The sequence below is a fragment of the Centrocercus urophasianus genome, unplaced genomic scaffold (genome assembly GCF_019232065.1).
Source record: "Centrocercus urophasianus isolate 14NV4802_14NV808 unplaced genomic scaffold, USGS_Curo_1.0 seq_16, whole genome shotgun sequence".
NCBI classification, from domain to species: Eukaryota; Metazoa; Chordata; class Aves; order Galliformes; family Phasianidae; genus Centrocercus; species Centrocercus urophasianus.
In genome coordinates this window covers 2,133,220-2,155,143 of record NW_024884711.1, presented here as the reverse complement: position 1 = coordinate 2,155,143, position 21,924 = coordinate 2,133,220, and the positions used below count along the sequence as shown (strand labels likewise).

Genomic DNA, 21,924 nt, shown 5'->3' with positions numbered 1-21,924 from the left:
TAAGTGAAATTATCAGCTTAGTGCATAAACACAAAATACTACCTGAAACAATATTACATGTTCACTTTACAGATGGACTCAAGCTAATATTCCTCCATTAATGTTCCATATCCCACAATGTCATCATTCATCCATTTAAATTAGAGCTGCCCAGATGGCAAAGTCACAGAAATATCAGGTTATTTTCCACTGAGCTATCTCAATTTTGCAGTTATTCCAAACGTTAAGTGAGGAAAATGAGAGTTCTGAGAACAAACTTGCAAGTATATGAAGAATAAATAAGAAAGCTGGACATTACTTGTATGTAGGTACTCATGACTATGGCAGGCAAGAAACCAGCCAAAATTTCCTCGCTTCTATCTTTCAAGTGTGCAAAAGATAAATGTAAAGTTCAACATCAACACAAGCACGAGCTTCCTCTAGTATTTTCCCATCATCACTCCGGAGAACAGTGAAGCTTAAAAGTCAAATCAGCCATTGTTACAGCAGATGAACTTACTGAACCACTGTGAATATAGGAAGAAAAGCCTCTCAGCACCTAACACCAAGAAGCACAGGAATCTTGCTTTGGAAATTAAAAGATGCCTGCAAATAAGTACACATCAACACTAACAGACGACTTGGATTTATATGGTGTATCACAACTGAAGAACAAATAATCAGGGAGAGGGGATTACTTAAAAACAAAACACCAACCCACTAACATCACTTACTACATGTGGTTAAACGAGCTCTTACCAAACTTGAATAAAAGCTTGCACTTAAAAATGAATTCACTAGTTCAAATCCATTTTTCCTCTGGCACACGAATTTCCAACTTGTTATACATCTTAGAAAATTTAGTATTACCTAGAAGTTGCTTACCTTATCAACATGTTCCTCAGAATTGTGAAGTCACAGTGTTCCCCATTTTCAACTGCAGAAAGAGATGAATTTTTGTTAAGACTCCAACCAAAAAACGTGCCTTTCTCAGAGTAAGGCTTTTTAGATATCATCCACCTTCTAAATTCATTCCAACAACAGATTTCCTCCAGCCTTTTTTCACTTGCACAGTATGTGTGATACCAGCAGGAGAGCATTAGCAGCATAACTTGTATCAGTGCATCCTGCCAGCTGAGTTCTTGTGTTCCCTGAAGCCATACGACCACAGCAGAAACACAGTTTTGTCACTTTCACCATCTTTATGATCCTTTGAAGGCCCTGTCAGTACAGCTGTGATTAAGGATCAGACATTAACTGAAGACCTCAGCCTAGATCCAGCTATGTTCAAAATCTTGAATAAGGCAGACTTTATGAAGGCATTTTTTCCCTCCAACACCACAAAGGAGATGCAAAGTCTTCATCTGAATTTTCATGTAGTTTTGTTGTTCACCAAATAAGCAAAGGAAGGCTGCACGCTCAATTTTGCAAAGGAATTTAAGTCCTTTTAGTTAAGCTGCAGTTGTTCCCTTTCAAAAAAATCATACAATCACTTGAGTTTGAAACATTTCTGACATTTGTTTTAAAATAAAGAAGAGCTGCACCATTTTGGACATTTCAAAACACTAACGCAAGAGCCTTAAAATAAAGCTTGATCCATTCTGGTGCAGCTGGTTTTTACTTTGTGCCAAACCTCATTTCCTGCCAGACATGCACTTCAAAGAGCTACAGCATTTCTCTTTAAAGTACTGGTCCATAGTGTGCTTGGTTTCTTTGCTGTTTTACACTGCATTGAATTTATAGTCCTTTGAAGGTAAAAAATGTGAGAAAAACCTTCTCTTTATTCAGTACATGCACACTACAAAGAAAAAAAAATGCAGACATCATACCATCAAGGAGAACAACACAAGTTTATAACCTTTATTTCACTATATGGCTTGGTGCAAGCTTTATTTTCCACGTGTCATTTCAAACAGGTGAACAGAGTTAAAATACAAGTAATGGTTGCAAAAAGAACAAGCCATCACCTTAAAAACTTATTTTCTAGAGTAGCAGAATTTTAAATGAACACAAAAAAAGGGAACTATAAAAACTACTCAATTCAATACTAAGTACCTTCCTGCCATTATGCCTCAGCAATTAAGAGGCAAACATTTTAAGAAAAAACATCTGTCCAGAAACTTTAAGTTGAATTCATGCTAGTCAAGCACATCACATTAACATTTCTAATATGAACATCCTGGAAAGTAGAATTCAAGAAATGAATGTATTTCATATAAAAGAAATTAAAATAAGGATACTAGAGAAGACTTATTTTAAGACTATTTTAAGCAGGAACTGCAGTAAGTTAAAGGTTTACAGTTCCTCAGTGAAACTTGAACAAGATTCTGCTTGCAAAATTATGTGTTGCTGAACCTCTATCTTGTTCCTGTCAGAACAACAAAACATAGTATATTCAAAAACACATTAAATTAAGCATTCCAAATAAAAGCTAATGTCCTAATATGCTTCAGCTGGCTACAAACTGCAAGAAAGCCTTACCTTCTGCAACACCCCATGGGTACTGTCTTCCTCTAACTCTCTTGCCGTTGACTTCAATGATTGTATTACTACCTACCACAGCCAGAGGTAAACGGTCCTACAACAGAAAGCACTGCTTTAAGAGAAGTAATTCAACATTTCTAATGCAGATAGCAAAAGCATGATCGTGTATAAACTAGACATAAGGCAGTTCAGTGTTGTGACACAGCAGTGCAGTTTGCCCAGACCACACGAACATTCCTAACCTCCAAGTAGTTTGTTACACTTTTTATACACATGCACACTCCTTTGAAATCTGCAGACTGACACATTCTGTAAACCTGGCTAAGAAATACTGCTGTCATTTGGTAAGCTAAACAGACTATTTAATCTTCTTGCACAGTAATTATTTATCAACTCCTACTGCCACTGGCTACAATGATTACTACTCAGACTGGATTGTTCTACTCAGTTTTCAAAGATTTGCCAAAGAACTACTTCAAGTTCTTGTTTTCAGCTGAATCAAGAAATCTCTCAAGTGTAACAAGCAAAGTAGCCAAGAGCAGCTTCAAACAGCTGAAAGGAACAGCATACAAAGATCAAGTATTCGGGGCTTTCAGTCTTGCTTTTATTCTTCCTCTTCTCCTTCAGGCCAGCATATCTTAGTCCCAGAATAGCTTTAATTTGTGCTACTTGTGTTTTATTTGTCTTAGGCAACTCCCACAATAACAAAGGATGTAAAAGCTTTTACAGGCTGCTAAAGAGCAAAAAGAAGGAACAGCTGCAAGATGGACTCCAACATACAAGAACAAACCAAAAAACACAAGTAAACAAGAAGTCTTTCAACAGCCTGAGGGCACTATGGATTGTCTTTAGTCATTCATCTCCATTAAAGTTTCAAAAGATCAATTAGTCAGACAACACTTCTAGTAAGTGTAATGCCCACACTTCATGCCACCGCACACCTTTCTGAAAGAGGATCCTTGTTTCTTACTAAGCTCCCAGTCAGAATGTGGCAGGTGGATAAAAGTCAAAGAGGGATGGAATAAATAAAAAGCAAGTGATCTTTAAAAGTTAATTAATGAGAATGTGATCTAGTGTTCTCATTCGGAATTTCACTCGTGAAAGGGCTTAAGCAGTCTCTGAGAAGAATTTCATTCCCTCAGGTGGAAAGCAACAATTCTCAGAACAGCCATACATCTTTCTTTTCCATCCTCTAAAAAATTTGGTGGGCTCCTTGCTAAGGACAGAGCTTTTCATTCTCCATCCTCACTCCGGAGAGAAAAGGACAGCAGTCTTTGAAAACAGAATTTCTTACCTTTATCTTTTTAACAATCTTGTTTTCTTCTTCATCATCTGTTTCTGGAAATTCATATATTTTAATTTTGTGTTCTTGGATTTCTTTCATTATCTGAAAACCAAAAACATTATTTGTTTGAGGAAGTCACACTTTTAAAATAATTTATTTCTTGCTGCCAGCTGATTCTCCCTCTTTCTGTTTGACTGCAAGACCTTTTTTACTTAAGTTAACATCATGACACTTGCACAGGTTTAACACCACGAGGCTACTCCAAGGGATTATTAGCATGACCATCACTTCTTTGGCAGGAGAACACAGCTTAGCACTGGAGACTGCACAGCTAATGGAATACTGTCCATCAGAGCAAGGTAGCAGAAACAAACTAGGATATTTATATTGATAACTGTGCAAATGCAAAAACTAATATAGCTGAAATTTTCAAGTTGGTGTAGGAATTGGGCAACCTACCAAAAAAAACCAAACCCAAAACAATAACAATAAATCTGTGGGCATACTTTAGCCCTTTGAATTCCCACACCTATGGTTTTCTGTTCCTAGTTCACTCAAGCATCGCTGGCTAGAAGTAAGATGGCCCAGTTTAGTTGATAGTTTCATTCTAGCAGCAAGATGTACTGAAAACATTTGCAAGCACTAATGAAAATGTAAGAATAACTGACGGTACCATCAAAAATGAGGCTGCACTGTTTTATCTGAAGCATAATTTTAGAAACAAGCTGATTAGTTCTACAGAATTTTAGATGGAAAAATATTCGACCATTCAGCTTTCAGCTACATGGTTTTGGAGAATGTTTCTGATTCACAGGTTAGCAATCTCAGAGAATATCAGTTTCTAGTTCAGTCAAGGACTTATTTTCAATTTCATTTTGGAAAGTCTGCCCTAATTAACATCAGCTCATTGATAAAACTGTGCATGTAGTAAGAAATATGCTGCATTCTACATTATAGGGGTTACATCCAAAGGAAAACACGTGAGAAGAAACCAAAACTGCCTACAGCACCTTGACTAAGCTTCTCCAAGGCAGGAAATGTCTTCTCATATTCAGTCTTGTATCAAGAATTTTACATGCAGCATCTCTCTTACTATCAACGTTTTGAAGAATCTGTTAGTTTTAAAACTGCAACTGGACACAGTTTGATGAAACCAACCTAAGGTCTTGTTCTATCATGTTCTGTGTCCTCCTTGTCCTCCTTGTACAATATAGGAAAGATTAAGTGTTCTGATCCCATAGTTGAAGTAAGCCAATTGGAAGCACTACCACCAAATTAGTAAAAATGCAAAGCAACAATGTCAATTGTATCAATGCAACAGTTATCATCTTTAAAAAGTATTGCTACAGACAAGACTGACTGGCAGGTATACTTTTTCTCATCTACTGCCTGATGCAACTTTAATAATTCTATAGCATTCACTTTCACGTTGACATGTTAATAGTAATAATGTAATATTTTAAATATTGGGTTGTTTGTGTACAAGCTTTGGGGGATTATTATTTTTTTGCATTTTTTTCCCCTTTTTTTTTTTTTTTTCCTTTTCTTTTTTTTTAAACTTCTATTGGGCACCTAAAGCTTCAAAAGCCCTTCCTCCCTGGCCCTTCCTCCCTTACTGATTTTTATCTCAGCAGTGATATACTTCACCTGTCAAGAATCACGTTACACTTAAATCATAGAGTCTTCCCCCGAGGACAGAAACAAGATTATTTCACCAAGAAACACAATTAAATCTAGAGATATAAATTACTCAGCTTTGCTGTCTCAAGTCACTGCTCCAGGGTTTGAACCTTGCATGTAAGAAGTTAAACCTCGCCATCTCCATAAGGACCAGGTTACTAACTTATCCCACATTGTAAATATTAATCTTTCAGCTCACCTGTTTTTTAAACTGTTGGCATTCCTCAGGTGTAAGTGTGTCTGCTTTGGCAATAAGTGGAATGATATTCACTTTTTCATGCAGGCGCTTCATAAACTCTATATCCAAAGGCTTAAGTCTGTAAGACAGCATTAATGAATATAAATTGCAAGGCTTTAAACTAGAACATACTAATTATTTGAGATTTGTCTTGACAGCTGTTCCTAAAGCACTGATTTATAAGTGACAGATGCTTGAATTTCAAAAGACTACCTGTAATTGCAATAGGAAATCCCCCACTATTGTACGGTGTTAGAGAAGCTAGTCATCAGCTAATAGTTACAGAGACTTCTGCTAGAGGAAATTACTCTAACTTCAGCATGTGATAAAAACTCTCCTACTAAGGTTGCAAAGCTCACGAGTTGTTTTTTAATATTGTGTTGTTGAAGACAGTTAGAATTGCCTATGTGCAATCAAAGCAGAAGCATCTCATCTCCAAAGTACTGTGTTTAACAACAGTGTTATCAAAGCTGGTGATAGCACCTTAAACTAAACATCCACCATATGGTTACAAAAGTAACACCAGTGCAGGTCAAAATGGTCAACATTTCCTGCTTGCTAAAGTAAAGCCACAGGTTTCAATGTATTAATGCCTTAGAATTATAGCAAGTTTAGTCAGGCTTAAAGGATTCACTTAAAGGATTTAACAAGATTATTTCTCATATTAAAGAAATTAGGATTAGCAACAGATTCAATTGGTATTCAAGTTTAGCTTCTCCTCCAAATCACATACACACATATATAAATGAATAAAGAAAAAGCCAAAGGAAGCGTATTTCATTTCACTTTTACATTTTCTACTTGCCACTGAATCTCTCAGCTTCTCAGCATGCTTCTTTTCAAGCACCAGCACTAACGGATGTTGAGTTTGAAAGCACTGGTGTGACTATCCATTCAGCCAAATATGCTTTCCCTCCCCTCATCTCGAACAGCTACTAAAGCCAACACCATGCCAATGGGCAGCCATCCAAGCAGAGTAGTTCCAACTTCAGCACTCGAGACTCAGACATGGAGACTTCATGTGAAGATCCTAGAAGTGCAGGAAGAGGCTGCAATTCACCCCCCCATCTACCAGCCTCTTCTTTCTCTCCTCCTTCCCACACCAGCTAACTTGTTAGCTCAGATGTTTGTGTGGAGATCAGCTACCAACAGTGAAACACATTAAATGGAAGGACCAGAAGTTGCATACAGAAGTTGTAGCAAGCCTGCTTTTTACAAAGGTAGTAAGTCATTAGGACAAACAAAAGGAAGTTCACCTAGAAATGCTTTAATTCACTGTGAACAGACACGTGCACAAAGGTGACAAGTATTTGTTTGACAAGTTGTATGGGTTGCTGTCTTCACAGGAAGCACAATGGAAGACTGCACCACCACAAAAGCCAGGTAGGAAGTGAGTAATGTCCTTTCAGAGAAGAGAGCACTATGAAAGAGGAAATTAATGCTAACGGAAGCAGCGATTCTCTCTGTGCTCCATTAATTTCCTTAATTACAGAACACCTCCAATCACTCACGTCTAAAATTGAAAGACACAAGGTAAACCTAACTCAACATTGAACTTTTTTGCAAGAACAACATACAGTATCACTATAAGGAACATTTTACCAGCTTCTACACTAACAGTCAAAACTAAAACTTGATTTATCTGAATTTTCCCATGCAAACAATTTGTACCTATGATGGATTTAAAAGCCTTCAACAGATAAAAGCTGGGAGAAAAAAAGACATTTGTTTTCAAGAATCTCAAATCTATATTCAAAAAATTGAAGAAGGCTTATTCTCCCTTTTATTAACATGAAATTTGAGTTTGGCCCAACTAATGAAGCATTATTTGCCTCACAAATATTTGCATTTAAAACTGAAACATACACAGAGTAAAACTGACATAACAAACATGCATGTTGGTGAAAAAATGTTTAAGCTAAGCCTACACAAGAAAAACAGCCTTTACTACTTTCGATCCATGCAACAAAATACCCTACTTTTCTGCTCCTCCTGGTTTTGAAGGTGCTACTTTAAGAGCCTCTGACAACATTAATCAGTTGTAATATATGATAAAATGCTAAGCAGCCAAACTCAAAGCCTGCATCTAATACACTTTGAAAATGCAGTTCTCTCTTTCTACCACTAGATAGAAGTCTGATCAAGTTAAAAAGCAAGAAGAGGTGGAACACTGCACAATAACTGAAAAAAATCTAAAATGCCAATATTAGAATTGTCACTAGACAAAGGATTACTCCCCAGGTGTATGCTTAAAAGGATGCCAGAAACTCTCCATCTTCAATTTATCCATAACATCAGATAGAAGGAGGGAAGAAAAGAGGGAAGAAAAAACTCTGTTGCTTAAAGTGTGAGCCAGCTTTTACAGCTGAAATGTATTACTGTATGTAGCAAGTGCATGAACCATGACACAGACCTAAAAAGTAGCTTTAGTACTTTTGAGCACTTCTGTATTTTTAATTGTTCCAATACTACTTTTTCTTGTTATGGAACTGATGTGCAGCCACGTTTTCTGGTGTTCTATCTTACCACCTGCAAAGCTTGCTGATGTTCAGCAAGCCAAAGTAAGCTCATCCTTGCAGTTAGGCTCGGTCTGCAGGCCATTTAGGAAAAGTTCCTAAGTAAAAATGTCAAATTTGAGTGTTTATCTGAGATACAGACAGACACAGGAAACTTAATATATATAATACTAACCCATGTCCTGAAGGAGCAATGAAGTATAAACAGCACTGAACTCTATTATCTGGCATCTGACGTCTGTTCACACGAGATTCTGCATTCAGGTAGTCCTCAAATTTACTGTCAATGTAGTCAATAACAGGCTGCCAACTGCAGAGGTGACATGAATAAAAACCTGTAAGTTACATCATTTAGGTAAAAACTCTGACTTTGCTAAGAATTAGTTGGCTTTTTTTTTTTAATGAATGAAATCAACACAGCATGGTTTATGCAAACAGCTTCTAAGCACACAATTGAGTTACACAAAGGCCTGAAGACTGAATATATCAGTTCACTGGAAAACCCTTACAAACACAATTACCTTCATCATAATAGCATTAAATAGAATGCTTAGAAGAGTAACCAAAGGAAGTGCTTTGATGGTCCAATCTTGTAAAAGCATATAAATAGGTTCAGCATACTGGAAGTGCTGATAAAAAGCTAAATGTTCTGTCCACTTAAAGGCCTTAAGAGACAAGCTGATAGCATTTCCATCAAGTTATAATGGTAATGAAAACTACAGCAAAGTTTCCAGTTAATGACAAAGCACAGGCAAGTTCAAATACATTAGTTTTTAACTGAAGATCTAGGCACACACTTTAACTCACAAGGTATTGTATCACACACGTAGGAAAAAAAAGATAATCCCATATTACTGTGGGAGAACAAAGAATGCCTTCTTACCAATTACTATTATCCACAGCATCTCCAAATCCTGGTGTGTCAACTATTGTAAGTAGTAACTGAACACCACCTTCTTTGATTAAAACTTTTGACTGCTCCACCTGTAAAAAGAATCAGGTTAAATGCTTCACAATACAGTCACCAGTTTAAACAAAAGGGAAAAGCACTCAATGAGTAAGAAACCCAACAAAAAGCTGCCAATCTTTCTGTCTCTGGGCAACTTGCTTTGCTTATAAAACCCCAATTTCTTTGGTAATCAATGATATACACATCAAAATGGATCATGATTTAAATTTTAGAAGTCCATAATAAAAGAGCCCATTTAGTATATTGGATAGCCTGATGTTTTATCTCCTTTAAAAACAGGAAAAACCCTAAGCTGATGTCAGCATAAAGATATTCTGAGATATCCAGACATTCTCACGCATCATCCTCAATGAAATTGCTAACTTCAGATATTTTAAAGAAAACAGCTTTTTAGAGCTTAGTCCCACCACCTGCCCCAACCATCTGAAATGTCACATGTCTAGTTCAGTTCATCTCTGAAGAGCGCGCTCATTTGTGTTCACCCAGCATAATGCTGGGAAAAGCATCCAAGAAAGTGACTGTTTCCTGTTATAAAGGCAGCAAGACTGGAAGAGAACACAATCCAGCTGCAGTCTGCTGCACCACGACTCACGTGATCATCCTGGATTGGTTTTCTGGTAGCTCAGGTCACTGATGGAAATCTGACTCAACAAGACAACCGCCACAGCACAAGATCTGATGCAAGACCTGGGTGTGGGAATGCCTGCTACAGCTGTGACCATCCATATGCAGCACAGCTCTGTGAGCTTGCAGGAAGCTGGTCAGAAAAGTTCAGGCTGAACAGCAAATTGACTGCCAAGTCCATCTTTTCCTCTTTTTTTTCCCCCTCACATGATGTAGTAATATCTCAGTAATTACTGACAATGCCAACATCAGGTGTATCCAGCAATAAAACAGCATTTGGTGAAAAAACTGTGCTATAATCACTGTCCTACCTGTCAGTCTGATCCACAACAGTAAGAAATGACAAATTCACAGTCATATCTTGGTCTTTTGAACTGCTCACATATTTAATCATGCTTTTCCTGATACTATTAGTAAATCAACAGAAATTGTCCCGAAGCTGTTTTCCAGGTACAGATTTAATAAATCAACCATTCCATTTATTGCTCTTAATAGCAAGTGACTGCACACAAGACATTTATGCCACAGAATTGCTTAATATGCTGCTTAAGCCTCTTGATCACCAACTTCAGAAAGAAAATTCAGCTCTACGTAACTACCTGCAAGAACAGCAATGAGCTGTCAGAGTAGAAACTTGGATGGAAAGTCCTTTTTGGAGAGCCCCTTGACCTGCTCAAGACTCGACAGATCCTCCCAATGATACTTAAGAGCTTGCACATAGCTATTTGTGCAGGTGAAACAGGCTGGCTCACACACACACACACACACACCCCTGAAAACTGTTGCAAGCACTTTGCAATCATTGCCTGTGTGATTTAACCTAAAGCTGTAATACAAATGATCACTCCGCAGAAAGTCAAACTAAATACCTCTTGCATAAGTAAAACACTCATAATTAAGAATATACAGAAGCACAGAAAACAACAACAACTTCAAAGAAGTTGCAGCTCCATATTTAACCTCTAAGTATGTAGCAAGCCATTTCTCCCCCCCTAGTTATCAGTAGCTATCCTATCCAAGCCAGATCAATCCATTTTGCCCCTAGGTCTGAAGAAAGAAATTCAGCAATGCCCTGGCTGTCTGCAGCATGCAGTCACCATGAGCAGATTCCTCCCCCAACAAAAAGGCAAAACAATAAACAAAATCAGTAAGGCATCTTCTCAGCGCTGGAATTATCTGGATGATGAGTTATAGGAGAATCTGGGTTGGAGTGGACTTCAAGGCCACCCATGTTCTCATTTTTTAGCATGCCTAACTGCAAAGTTAAGGAAGTTTAAAACAAAGTTAAAAAAAAAGACAAAAAAAAAAAAACAACAAACCAAACACACTAAAACCCACCCACATCCAACCTGGACACCACCCAGCCATCCTTCCACTAACTGCACAACTTCCGCCGTTCCAAAAGTGCTCAATATAAAGCACAGAGAATCTGCAAATTCGTGCAACATTCTAAAATGGGAAGTTTTAATTGTGGTGAGTAGATTTTTTTTCCCCCTCGAGAACTCCATAGAGAAATTTTCTTGTACACAACTATGCCAGAACTCAAGGCAGTAATCCCCAGGCACACAGTCAACTCAGCCAAGAGTTTACTACTCACAAGCTTTAGCATGCAGAAGATTAACTTCTGATTCCTTGAATTCTTTTTGCTATCTTGCCTACAGTAAACACACAACGTTCCTATAACCAAGCTCTCTGCAAGTATAAGAAAGCCATTATATTTTCTAAATACTGCAGATGATAACATTAAGAACTGTACTCTTGCCAAACACTACAAGGTATCAACTTTATTCTTCAGCAAAAAAATTCTCAGTAAGAGTCATTAAATTCTTAAGCTCTCGTAGTGGAATGCTTTTACAGGAAAAGCAATTAATAACGAATAATCTTGAATGTGTGTTTATAACCAAGAAAAAGGAAGGTCAGGAGTTCCTTAGAAATGCCACACCAAACATTTCTCTCTGAGTGCAGCTCAATTTCTGAAGTCACCTTCTGACAAATGCCTGCCTTTGTAACTGAACCTCTGCTGACAATGCTAACATCTTACTTGGTGGTAGGGATTGAAATTCTTACTTTTCATCAATTCCTGTAAACCCTGCTGCAATAGCAAGGCATTTTCAAATACCTGCTGAATAAGAAGCTTGGTCAATCTAATTGTTTGTGAGCACGCTGTGCACAGTCAGCCCATGCCCACCACACACTGTAAGTGGTAGAGACAGCTGGTAAGGGACAGTAGGCAAAAAAAACCCTGCCCTACAGCCTCTGGAAAGTTGCATTTCTTTTGTAATTTAAATGGATGTGGCCATAGATGGTCAAAGGCAAAGAAAAGCAGCAAAAGCAGCAACATCTGGAAAAGATCCAAAAAATCCCTGTAAACCAGTGTCATTCATAGTTAAGCATCCAACTGTATCCTATCATCTGGTTTTACAAGTATTCCCAAGGGATTCATGGAAAACATTAGTTCAAGCCCTGGAATTTGAAGCTTTTAATAAAAACCCTACTCCAAACGGCCATTTTCCCATGCACTCTGGTTAACTGGGTCACGCTGGTCAATCCTGCAGTGCTACACAGAATTCTGTGACACCGAGCACGTTACAGCTTGGCTGTTTTAATGGATTAAACAGGACACTGCATCCATCTGACATCAAGTCATTTACTGTTATCTGCTGGTTTTTCTGTGTTTTCCATGAAAGGAACACAGAGGATGTGCCTCACGAAACAACGTATTTGGGGAATGCTGGAAAACTACAGTAAGCAATTATTTGAGTGAGACTACTACTTGTTTTCTGATCAGTGACTCCCATTGTATCAAAGCAGGGAATTATTACCACTGAGGGTTTAGGCTGCTCTCACGTTATGTCTTATCTCCACCCTCCAAAACCTCAGCATTCTGATATTCAGCCTAAAAATGCTTACATAGCCAAGAGCACAAATCCCATAGATCCAAACACCAGGTTTTATTACTCCCTCTTTGATTTGTTATTTGCTTGAAATCACATACAAACACACAATTTCCAAAATTGTAGTGGAAAATTTTTATTGTCACTTAAAAACTGAAATAAGAGATTTCTGTCTTTGAAGAACACAATACTTCAGGATGATTAGATCATCTAATTTTGCTATTTAGCACATGAAAACACCTAACTGAGAGTCCTGAGAATCCACGTGAACAGTTTTTAGTTGTTCTTACGCTGATCCATCATTAGTCAGGGATGGAGTGAGTTACCTGTGAAAGCTGTTTTGTTATTCACTTGCTTGTTTTTAAGTTTGAATGTAAATTTTTCTTGTTTTTCCCAGTTAAAAAAATCTTCCAGTGACAGGATGCCAACTCAGCCTTAAATTACTTAAAATAATGCATGTCTGTGAACATAATCTGAATGGGTTTAGCTTCAGCTACCAATGCCAGATCAACAATAATAGTCACACCAAGCTTTTCCTCCAATAAGAAATACCATCCTATGCAGTCTTCCAGCATTTACTGAGCCTCATTACAGCTCATTAGTAAGTTTGTTTCATTAGAGCTAAACTATTGGCACACCTTTTCCACACGACTTAACAGTTCTTTAAACCAGGTTCAGTCAGCTCAGCTTTTCTCAGTGCACTAATGCTCCTAATAACAAGCAGGCCCACGGCCCATTTTGGTACTGTGATTTTGTCAAATACTTTGACAAACATGGCCAAAGCGTAGAGAAACACACTGTTCACCTCCAGATGTTCAAAAGCTACCCTCCAAATAAAAATAAATAAACAACATTCTGTAACAAACACATTTTATGTTAGCTTTTGAGACTTGGAAGTTGAGCTAACTGGTAAGCAATTTCATTTAACCTTCTGTAGTATGAGCACAAGCAAGTTTTTCCTGGTTATCATCTAGTGTCCTGAAACAGGATAAAAAGGGAAAAAAAATAATTTAAAAACACCCAAAGCTCCAGGAGGAAAAACAAACATCCCCACAAAATAGTAAGGCCAGTGGATCATAGCACTGGAATAGTGCTATCCAATTCCACTGAGCATTCAATGTTAGAATTTCTGTTCAGTGTTCCAAGTACCCACTAGCTCAACACAAGGCCTCCTAATCCCCTCTTGACAGCTGTGTCAGTACAAAACCACTTTGGACACAGCTGAGGTGATCCGAGTGTCACACTGTGCAGCTGGAGGAGCTGCGAGGGACAACAGCAGCAGTCGTGAGCCATAACCTGGTACTTGGCAGAGGTGTGTATTAAGTTGGATCTATCATAAGCTGTCTTCACCAAAATCTTAAGTGTCTGACAGACATCAAGAGAAATGAGTGGAGCTGGTCTGCTCTTATTCCTTTGTGCAACTGTGGAGGCAGGAAATAGCTGACTGAAGAGCAATTATTTCCTAACCTACTCACGACACCAAGAAGGCATTCAGTTATTTCTTAGTATCAGGTTGTTTTGTTTTTGAATACTATTTTTTATAATATGAACAACATGCTGCTCTTCTCGAGAAGAAAATATACTTAATAGCAGTAAAATATTACAGAAAACAAATAGATCAAGTTCTGCTTTTTCAATGTGACTAAGCATTTTAGTTGTAACACGTACTTGCAGGAATATATCCTTTGCCTACAGAGTCTAGTGCTTAAAGTCAGCCAGGTTCACCCTAGTCCAGAATAACAACTTCTAACTGGTAGAAAAAGTACCACGAAGAAGACAGGTTGCAGAATACTGCTGTAGTTTGACACAAAAGATTTGCAGTAAGTGGAAGGACCTAATAATACAGTTTCTGAAAGCCTGCTTTAAGGAGTTTTTTACTGCACATTTAAGTATTTCTACATATATACTCAGTATCTTAACTGACAGTAAAACATTCCACTTCCCAGCAGGACTGAAGCCATATGATACTTCTAAAGCACAGGCAGCACACAAAGTACTTCAGGGCTCCCACACTTCAAAAGGCTACAAGTTTCATAGCCTGAAAGTTTTGTGTAGTTACTGTATGCTGGGCTATACACTGAGTATTTAGTAATGGTTCAACACTGTGGCTGCACTTATTTAAAACATACGTACTTATCTGACAATTGCATCACCTTATGTCACTAAATTGCAAGTTAATTTACTCAAGCTGCAGTCTTCCCCCCAGACATACCTGTACAGTCTTTTTAATTCTGTGTGAAGGGCCTGGATACTCTGGGGAATATAATTCTGTTAAGAATAATGAGTTGATTAATGTTGATTTTCCCAGTCCAGATTCACCTAGAAGAAAACAGAACAGTTTAGTAAAAACACAGTATCAGAGATGGCATAAACACCAAGATGGATACTTCAAATACTCTTAACATATAATATCTGAAAATATTCATTTCTTTCTGAGGGCTTAAGAAGCTATCATCTTCCAGATATATATATATATATATATATATATATATTTTTTAACAGCACATCAAACTATCACTGCTAGGTTCTATAAACATTCATTTTTCAGATCACATTTTTGGTATTGCTAAATGCATTTAGCACTTCTTCATAGCTCCTGTTAAAATACACAAAGGCTGTACTGCTCCAATTAAAGCTTATTAACAAGTCACCCTCCTGGTACTAGTTTGTATCATGAGATCAAAGTGAATTGATAAATTTCCTTTATGTCAATTTGAAGATCTTGCTACAGGGAGGGGGTTGGTGGAAGGAAAATACGAACTTGGGATTATTTTGTTTTCATTACTGAAGTCATGAGAACTAAAATGAGGTTTCAAAACTATGTGGTTTGCATGGCAATTTTGTTGCAGTATGGAAGGGGAATGGATTTTATTTGTGGTAGGTTTATTTGCTGAATTGTTCATGAATAACAGTAAATCAGCCTTCCTAAAGAATCTGGGAGGCAGCACTGTCATGACAATCCAAATGAATACATTTACAAATCCCACCATAAAAATTACCCCCATTTATAGCTCCAAAGAGACAGGAGCAAGAATTCCAGATCAACTACTTGCATTACAGTACTTAGAAACACAAGTCTTTTACTTAGGTTTGTATCATAAAGGAATTACTTCAATGTGATAATGCACAACCCCATGAAAGTAAGCAAAAACAGATTCAATCTCTCTGCTCTTCTTTACAATTTTCCCTATGTGGTGGTGTTAATGTTGACTGAAACAGATACAGTTGCACAGAAATTTGCTCTTGAGGCAATGCATTCAGATACAAACTAAAACTAGCCTGCTACACCCTGTCCACCATCCAAAACATGGACAGTTTTAGAGACTGAATTTCAGGCTTCAAAACTTGTCTCAGTAAGCGTCCTGGGTTAACGTAAGTAATCAAGAGCTACAAAACAGAGAGCAGCTATGAGCTTCAGCAGACAAGCCTGTGTTTCCGCTGTAATCGCTGGCTGGATTTCATCCACCAGCTAGTTTATACGCATCAGCCAGCTCCATTACAAGCACGGAGCTCCAAGTCTCCGTGGTACTGAACAGAGCAATCTGATTAGCTGTACTGTAAATGGATTAGCAGCTGCTGAAATGCTGCAAGTGGAGCTCCTGCAGTCTGGCTCTGCTACGAGCAGCGCTCCTCCTGCCCAGCCCACCCTGCCTCAGACTGAGCTCGCCTGCAGGGACCCATCGTGTGGGGAGCATGGGCTGCGATGGCCAAGGAGAGCAAGGAGACACCCCACGTTATAACCTCAAAGCAGAACTGCTGGGAGCACAGACCCCAGAACTACAGCAACCCAAAAGCTAGGGGGGATGAGTTTGCTGACAAGCATTTCGTAACTATCATTGCAGATTTTTCTGCAGCCAGATCTCTTAGATGTTTCACTGCACAGCAAATTGCTGAGAAGTGTCTGCTTGCAAGAGGCACACACACACTGATGCTGTTCACTTGCTCAGGGCATGCCCAGCTGCATTTCCAAGCCTCCCTACTAAGCCTGCAGTGGACAGAAGCTCCCACAAAGCTCAGCTTGCCCAAGCACCCAATGCTGCAGCCAGTTTGAAGCTCTGGATTCCTCCCACTGCTCTGCTCAGGACACACGCAGCGCTCCAGGTAAGCTGCAGAATTATTTATCCATCCTACTGAACCCCATTTTGCAATTTATAATTCATCTTCTTTTGTTGACCACTCCTCCTTCTTAGTTGACCATAATCTCCCCAAAGACTCTCTGTGCACTGTTGAAGAAGCTGCAGAAAAACATCTGCGTAGCCAGTTTAACTAATATATATATAAACTGTCCCTTCTTTCCTCTCAGGCTTACTGCAAGTAGAAGTGGAAAACACAGCACAAACACTCCTCTCAAATATTACACTGCTTGTTGTAATACCACTGAAATTCAACATATGGAAATGAGATCTTTAGCTTTGAAAAGATTTGATGAAGAGCCAAGCAGCTCACCCAAGATGGCTGCTGCAGCTGCAGTACTGCACAGTCTGCTTTCTGACCTACAGCAGCATCAGGAGCTGACAGATTTGGGGTTTCCTTCCAAGGATAGGAAGGTAGTTTCCAGCTGAAGTCAGCCAAAAGACAGCACACTAATGACATTCATGCACCACCCTGTGCTCAATGGGTGCCCAGCCTGAAAGCACATACTGATGCTAACTTTAATCACCCAGTGCAGATTGCAAGTTCAGACTGCTCCACTACTACACCACCTTCCAGTTAACACTTATGATGGCAGTTAAGGCTCTAATAACAAATACATTACACTGAAACCATAGGAAAAACCCAATTGGAACATTCAATTCTGTACTATGGGGAGTCACACTGCCCCCAGCACTGTCCAGTTGGACATTCTCTGCTGACTGCAAAAGGATGCAGAATTAGAGAAGCTAAATATGTTCAAGCAATTCTAGCCAGCCTGACACATCTAATTATTCTGATCTTAGCCAGAAATATGTTAAACAAAAACCTTTGCTTTTCCCCAAACAGAGGCTTGCTCAATGCAAATTCAGCTGAAAGGACTCCCTACTGGAAAAGCTTGAAATGCAGCTACAGAGGATTCAATTGGCTACAAATACTACAAACAAAACACAGGCAAAAGGAAAAACAAATGGAATTTACTTTGCTTTAACATAAAAAGCACGTCCACAAAAGACATATCCTCCCCACTTTATGTAAGCATTTCTGATGAGATTTTGCACTGTTAACACACCATAAGGAGGCAGAAGGATAAAAGATGACAGAACCATTTCAGTGGTCCTACCTTCCAATCGCTCATTGCATCATGATGCATAACTAGATCCAGCAGCCTAAGAGTGATTTTTAAGAGATTTTTCTGTTTTCAGCATAAAATAATTCACTTCAGAAAGGCAAATAATGAAATCCTTAGACTTTGCAAGGTAATTCTGAACCCTGAAGTCCAATTACTGTTTATGATGTTCACATGGTGCTGACTTCCTTTCCCGTGCCCTCACTCTCCCACTAAATGTTTCATGTATGCTTCAGGTTTCTTCTCAACTTTCAATTCTCCCTTCAATATTTTGTGCCTATGCTATCAGCAAGTTAGTGCTTTACAATTCCAACATTTTCCCAAGCTGCTTTTCCTTTGAATTCATATCCCTATACATTGAGTTAGCCACTCCCATTGGTAGAATTAACAGGTACTTCTGTTATACAGACCCACCAGTCTTACAAAAGACAATCTTTTGCTAGATTGGAAGAACTGGCTCTGACTCTTCACATGTGTAAGAATGCCTAAGTGCCTGTACAAACACTGCAGCTTCTCCTCACACTTTGTTAAGTTGTATACATTCAGTGCCTATTTTTTCTCTAGTTCAAATTCTATCCATCAGCTCTTGTTCCAACTTTGTTACTTCAAAGGAACTTAAGCTGCAAGCCTCTCCTCCCTACGATAATAGAAATGAATTCTTATCCTTACATCTTAATGACACTGCTTTTTTTCCACCATTCATTGTTGTGGCACGTTGAGAATGTGGCCTATTTCCAACCTCCTCCGACTTTTCAACCTCCTCCATCCTTATTCAATCAAGTACAAGGGAAACGGGCAAGCAGTCCAATCCAGCTTCCAGCTTTACATGTGATTGCTGTTATATTCCTAACTCCAGCTGGAGAGTCCTATCTTCCCATTACACACTCCATGTCCTCGTAATGCGCCACGTATCATCTTCAGGTCATCGTATCACCCTGGAAATCCAGGATCAATTTTTCACTGCATCCCCATGTACTTCTGGAAATCTTTTTCTAAAATCCAACCCTTCAACTCACAAGCACGACTCACACGCTTAGATTTATGATTGTGCATTAAACACGACCCAGATAACTAATTAATGCTGAAGATTCTCATTGGGCTCTCTGCAGGTTTCATTTGCTTATTCTACTTCCTCATCGAACAAGGAAAATTACTCTTGCAGATTTGACCAGAAGTTTGCTTCTCTTCACTAACAATTACCAGCTACCATCACTGCAGCAGCATTTCATGTTCGTGCCCTATGACATTCAATTACACCACAGGGAATGTGACTACATACACTATCTGTGCCCAGGAATTTCAAGTTGCTTTCCCAGGCTCCAAGTAGAACCCATAAATCCACAGTTAAGCTGCCCTGAGAAGCTTCATGTACTGCCATCAAGATGACCCAGCTTCAGTCACTGTATCTATGTAGAACAGCAATACCTGCAGATTCAAAATCACAGACTGCGGTGGGTGAGAGAAGGCACACTCACCTGCTTCAGACCTTAGCAGAGACAAGCCAAAAGCACCCCACGTTCCAGACAAAACAAGTTCTCTATGCACATTTTTTCCAAAGCTTCCTCTGCATTTTAAGAAGACTGTATTTAAGACTCATCAGTGCAAGCCAGTCAAATATTATGCTGCAGAGGCTTTAATCCAATACATTTCTTCTCAGACATAGGGGTAGAGATTTTTAGCCCCAGACAGATATTTAAAAGGGATCAAGTTCAACAGAATAAGTGCTGTACTTCCCAACTAAATAACTACACAGAATATTTACATCAAAGCACATTTTATTTTTAGCAGGTATGTTAGGCTTCCGATGGAATCTCTCCCATTATATAATTTCTAATTCAGTTTCTGCTTAAAATATAGTCCCAGCAGTTTGATGTTGCTGATTCAAAGGAGGAAAAAGCTTGTCAGAAGACAAAAATAATGCGTTTCCTTTCATCCCTTACAGCTCATAGTACATGCGCACGACAGCACCTGCAGCTTCATGCAAATGGCCACGTCTTTGATGCTGCTGTACCACAGTTTGCAGTTTTTATACAAAAATGCAGCTAGATGAATAATCCAAGTTCATGAATAACCAACGAGCAGACTAACAAGCAGCACTGAGAGCAAGCGAGGAAGCACACAGAGCTTGTTATGATGGAACAGGCTTCTCACAATGGGGGAACGATGCTCTGCCACATGTCATTACAGATGACCACAAAACGGAGGCTACAAGATGCTTTTAATTTTAAGTCTAATTTTAGAAATTTTCATAAAGGCTGGTTCCTGCCTTCAAAGCACTCTGCAAGATGCAAAACAACCCTTCAATGCACGTATGAACACCCAAACGACCCCAGTGGAAGCAGGGGTGGGCACACGGCCACACTCTACAGCCTCTCCATCTATCTACAGTACCCTGTAGGACGTTGTCATGTGAAATCTTGCAGACAGTTCAACTTGGTGTTCTGTAGGCGTTCACAATGGGAATAAAGCCAAGGCTCCGCCATTTCGTTATTTGTGCTCCAAATTCAAGTTATGGAAGCAACATCTGTTAGAGCCGCAGAGCTGATCCTAGCAAAACACTGCTGGGAAGTCTGCTGGTGATAAATTTGCTTTTGCCTATCAGCAACTGCGTCAACAACAACAAGAATCTGACATTCAGTATACAAGGAGATGATTTCATCAACTTTCTTCGAGCATAATTTAAAATTTAAGTGCAGTAACTGAGGACAGTATCTTGGCATATTGTTCTGGCCACAGATCCTATCTAAATAATTCAGAAAAGCCAATAAAAGCAGAGAACTGAAGTACTTAAGAAGAATACTGCGACAGATTTAAGACAGCTTTTCTTAAGTAATATTAATTCTTTTAGCTTTCTGCAACTTCACAGATTAAAATCGCTGTGAAACACTGGATTTATCTGATCAGATTTTGGCTGCTGTCAAATGAAATGCCCCCCTAGTCCCAACCAAAGCTTGTGCTGGGATTCATCCTGCAGCCTGGTGAAGCAAGACATGATGTCCAGTACCTGAAGGGGATCTACAGGAAAGTTGGAAAGGGACTTTTTTTAAGGGCATGTAAAACAGAACCAGGGCAAGTGGTTTTAAACTGGAAGAGAGTAGATTTAGATTAAATATTGGGAGAAAATTTTCTTTACTGTGAGAGTGGTGAGACACTGGAACAGGTTGTCTAAAGAGGCTGTGGATGCCTTCTCCCTGGAAGCAAGGTAAGGCCAGGATGGGGCTTCAAGCAACCTGGTCTAGTGGGATGTGACCCTGCCTACAGCAGGGGGGTTGGAACCAGGTGATGTTAATCATCCCTTCCAATGCAAACCATTCTATGATTCTGTGATCCAGCTAACCAGAGCATGAAGAGCTTGTGGGAAGGAAAAGGAGGGAAAGCAAACATGATTTGCAAGGTAGCTTCTCAAGTTCAATGTGTTACTTCGTCAATCATGAGGCAAAGAAAGGTACTTGTGAGTATTAAACAGTACCTAGTCTACTAAAACCAAACAACTGAAATTACTGATTTCTGTTCAGTTAAAGCTCTTGCACGTGACTGCAGATGGTACAAACAGCCCACAGCTTTGGTCCATCCAAATTTAGCACCAGTAACAGCTGAAGCGTGACCACCTAGGATTCAGCATCTAGGCTGCATGCAGCTCCAGGTACTCAGCTAGTGCAGCAGCCCAGGCTTGCCAAAGCTCACTTTGGTTTGTTTTCTGTGCTGGTTAGAAGAAAACCCTACGGCTGATAAAGATGTATTCACACTGCAATGCAGTTTAGAAGACATTACAAGCATTACAATTTGTCAAAACTGACCTACATGGAAAATCTAAATTCACAAGCTCTCTGTGAAATAACTGGGTTGAGGGATTCAACTGAAAATGACAAACTGCAGAGCTCCAAGACAACAATCTTTTGTGGTTAAATCCTATAACCAGCATGCACCTTGAATTTTCACCTATCTTAATGAAACCAAAACGAAAAGAAGGAAAAAAACATCTGGGTCCAAAATG

At 39.0% G+C, this 21,924-nt stretch overlaps 1 protein-coding gene across 3 annotated transcripts in view; it reads right to left on the bottom strand.

Annotated features, from left to right (window-relative positions):
* The window catches only part of SEPTIN7 (septin 7), a 73,293-nt gene that overhangs the window by 10,693 nt on the left and 40,676 nt on the right, over positions 1-21,924 (bottom strand). For all 3 annotated transcript variants that reach the window (XM_042816468.1, XM_042816470.1, XM_042816469.1), the window contains exons 4-10: positions 14,883-14,989; positions 9,066-9,166; positions 8,358-8,492; positions 5,628-5,745; positions 3,758-3,850; positions 2,461-2,557; positions 865-916 (exon numbers count right to left, since the gene is read on the bottom strand). In XM_042816468.1, coding sequence (XP_042672402.1) covers positions 865-916; positions 2,461-2,557; positions 3,758-3,850; positions 5,628-5,745; positions 8,358-8,492; positions 9,066-9,166; positions 14,883-14,989 — 703 coding nt within the window. The remainder of the gene's footprint in view (positions 1-864; positions 917-2,460; positions 2,558-3,757; positions 3,851-5,627; positions 5,746-8,357; positions 8,493-9,065; positions 9,167-14,882; positions 14,990-21,924) is intronic.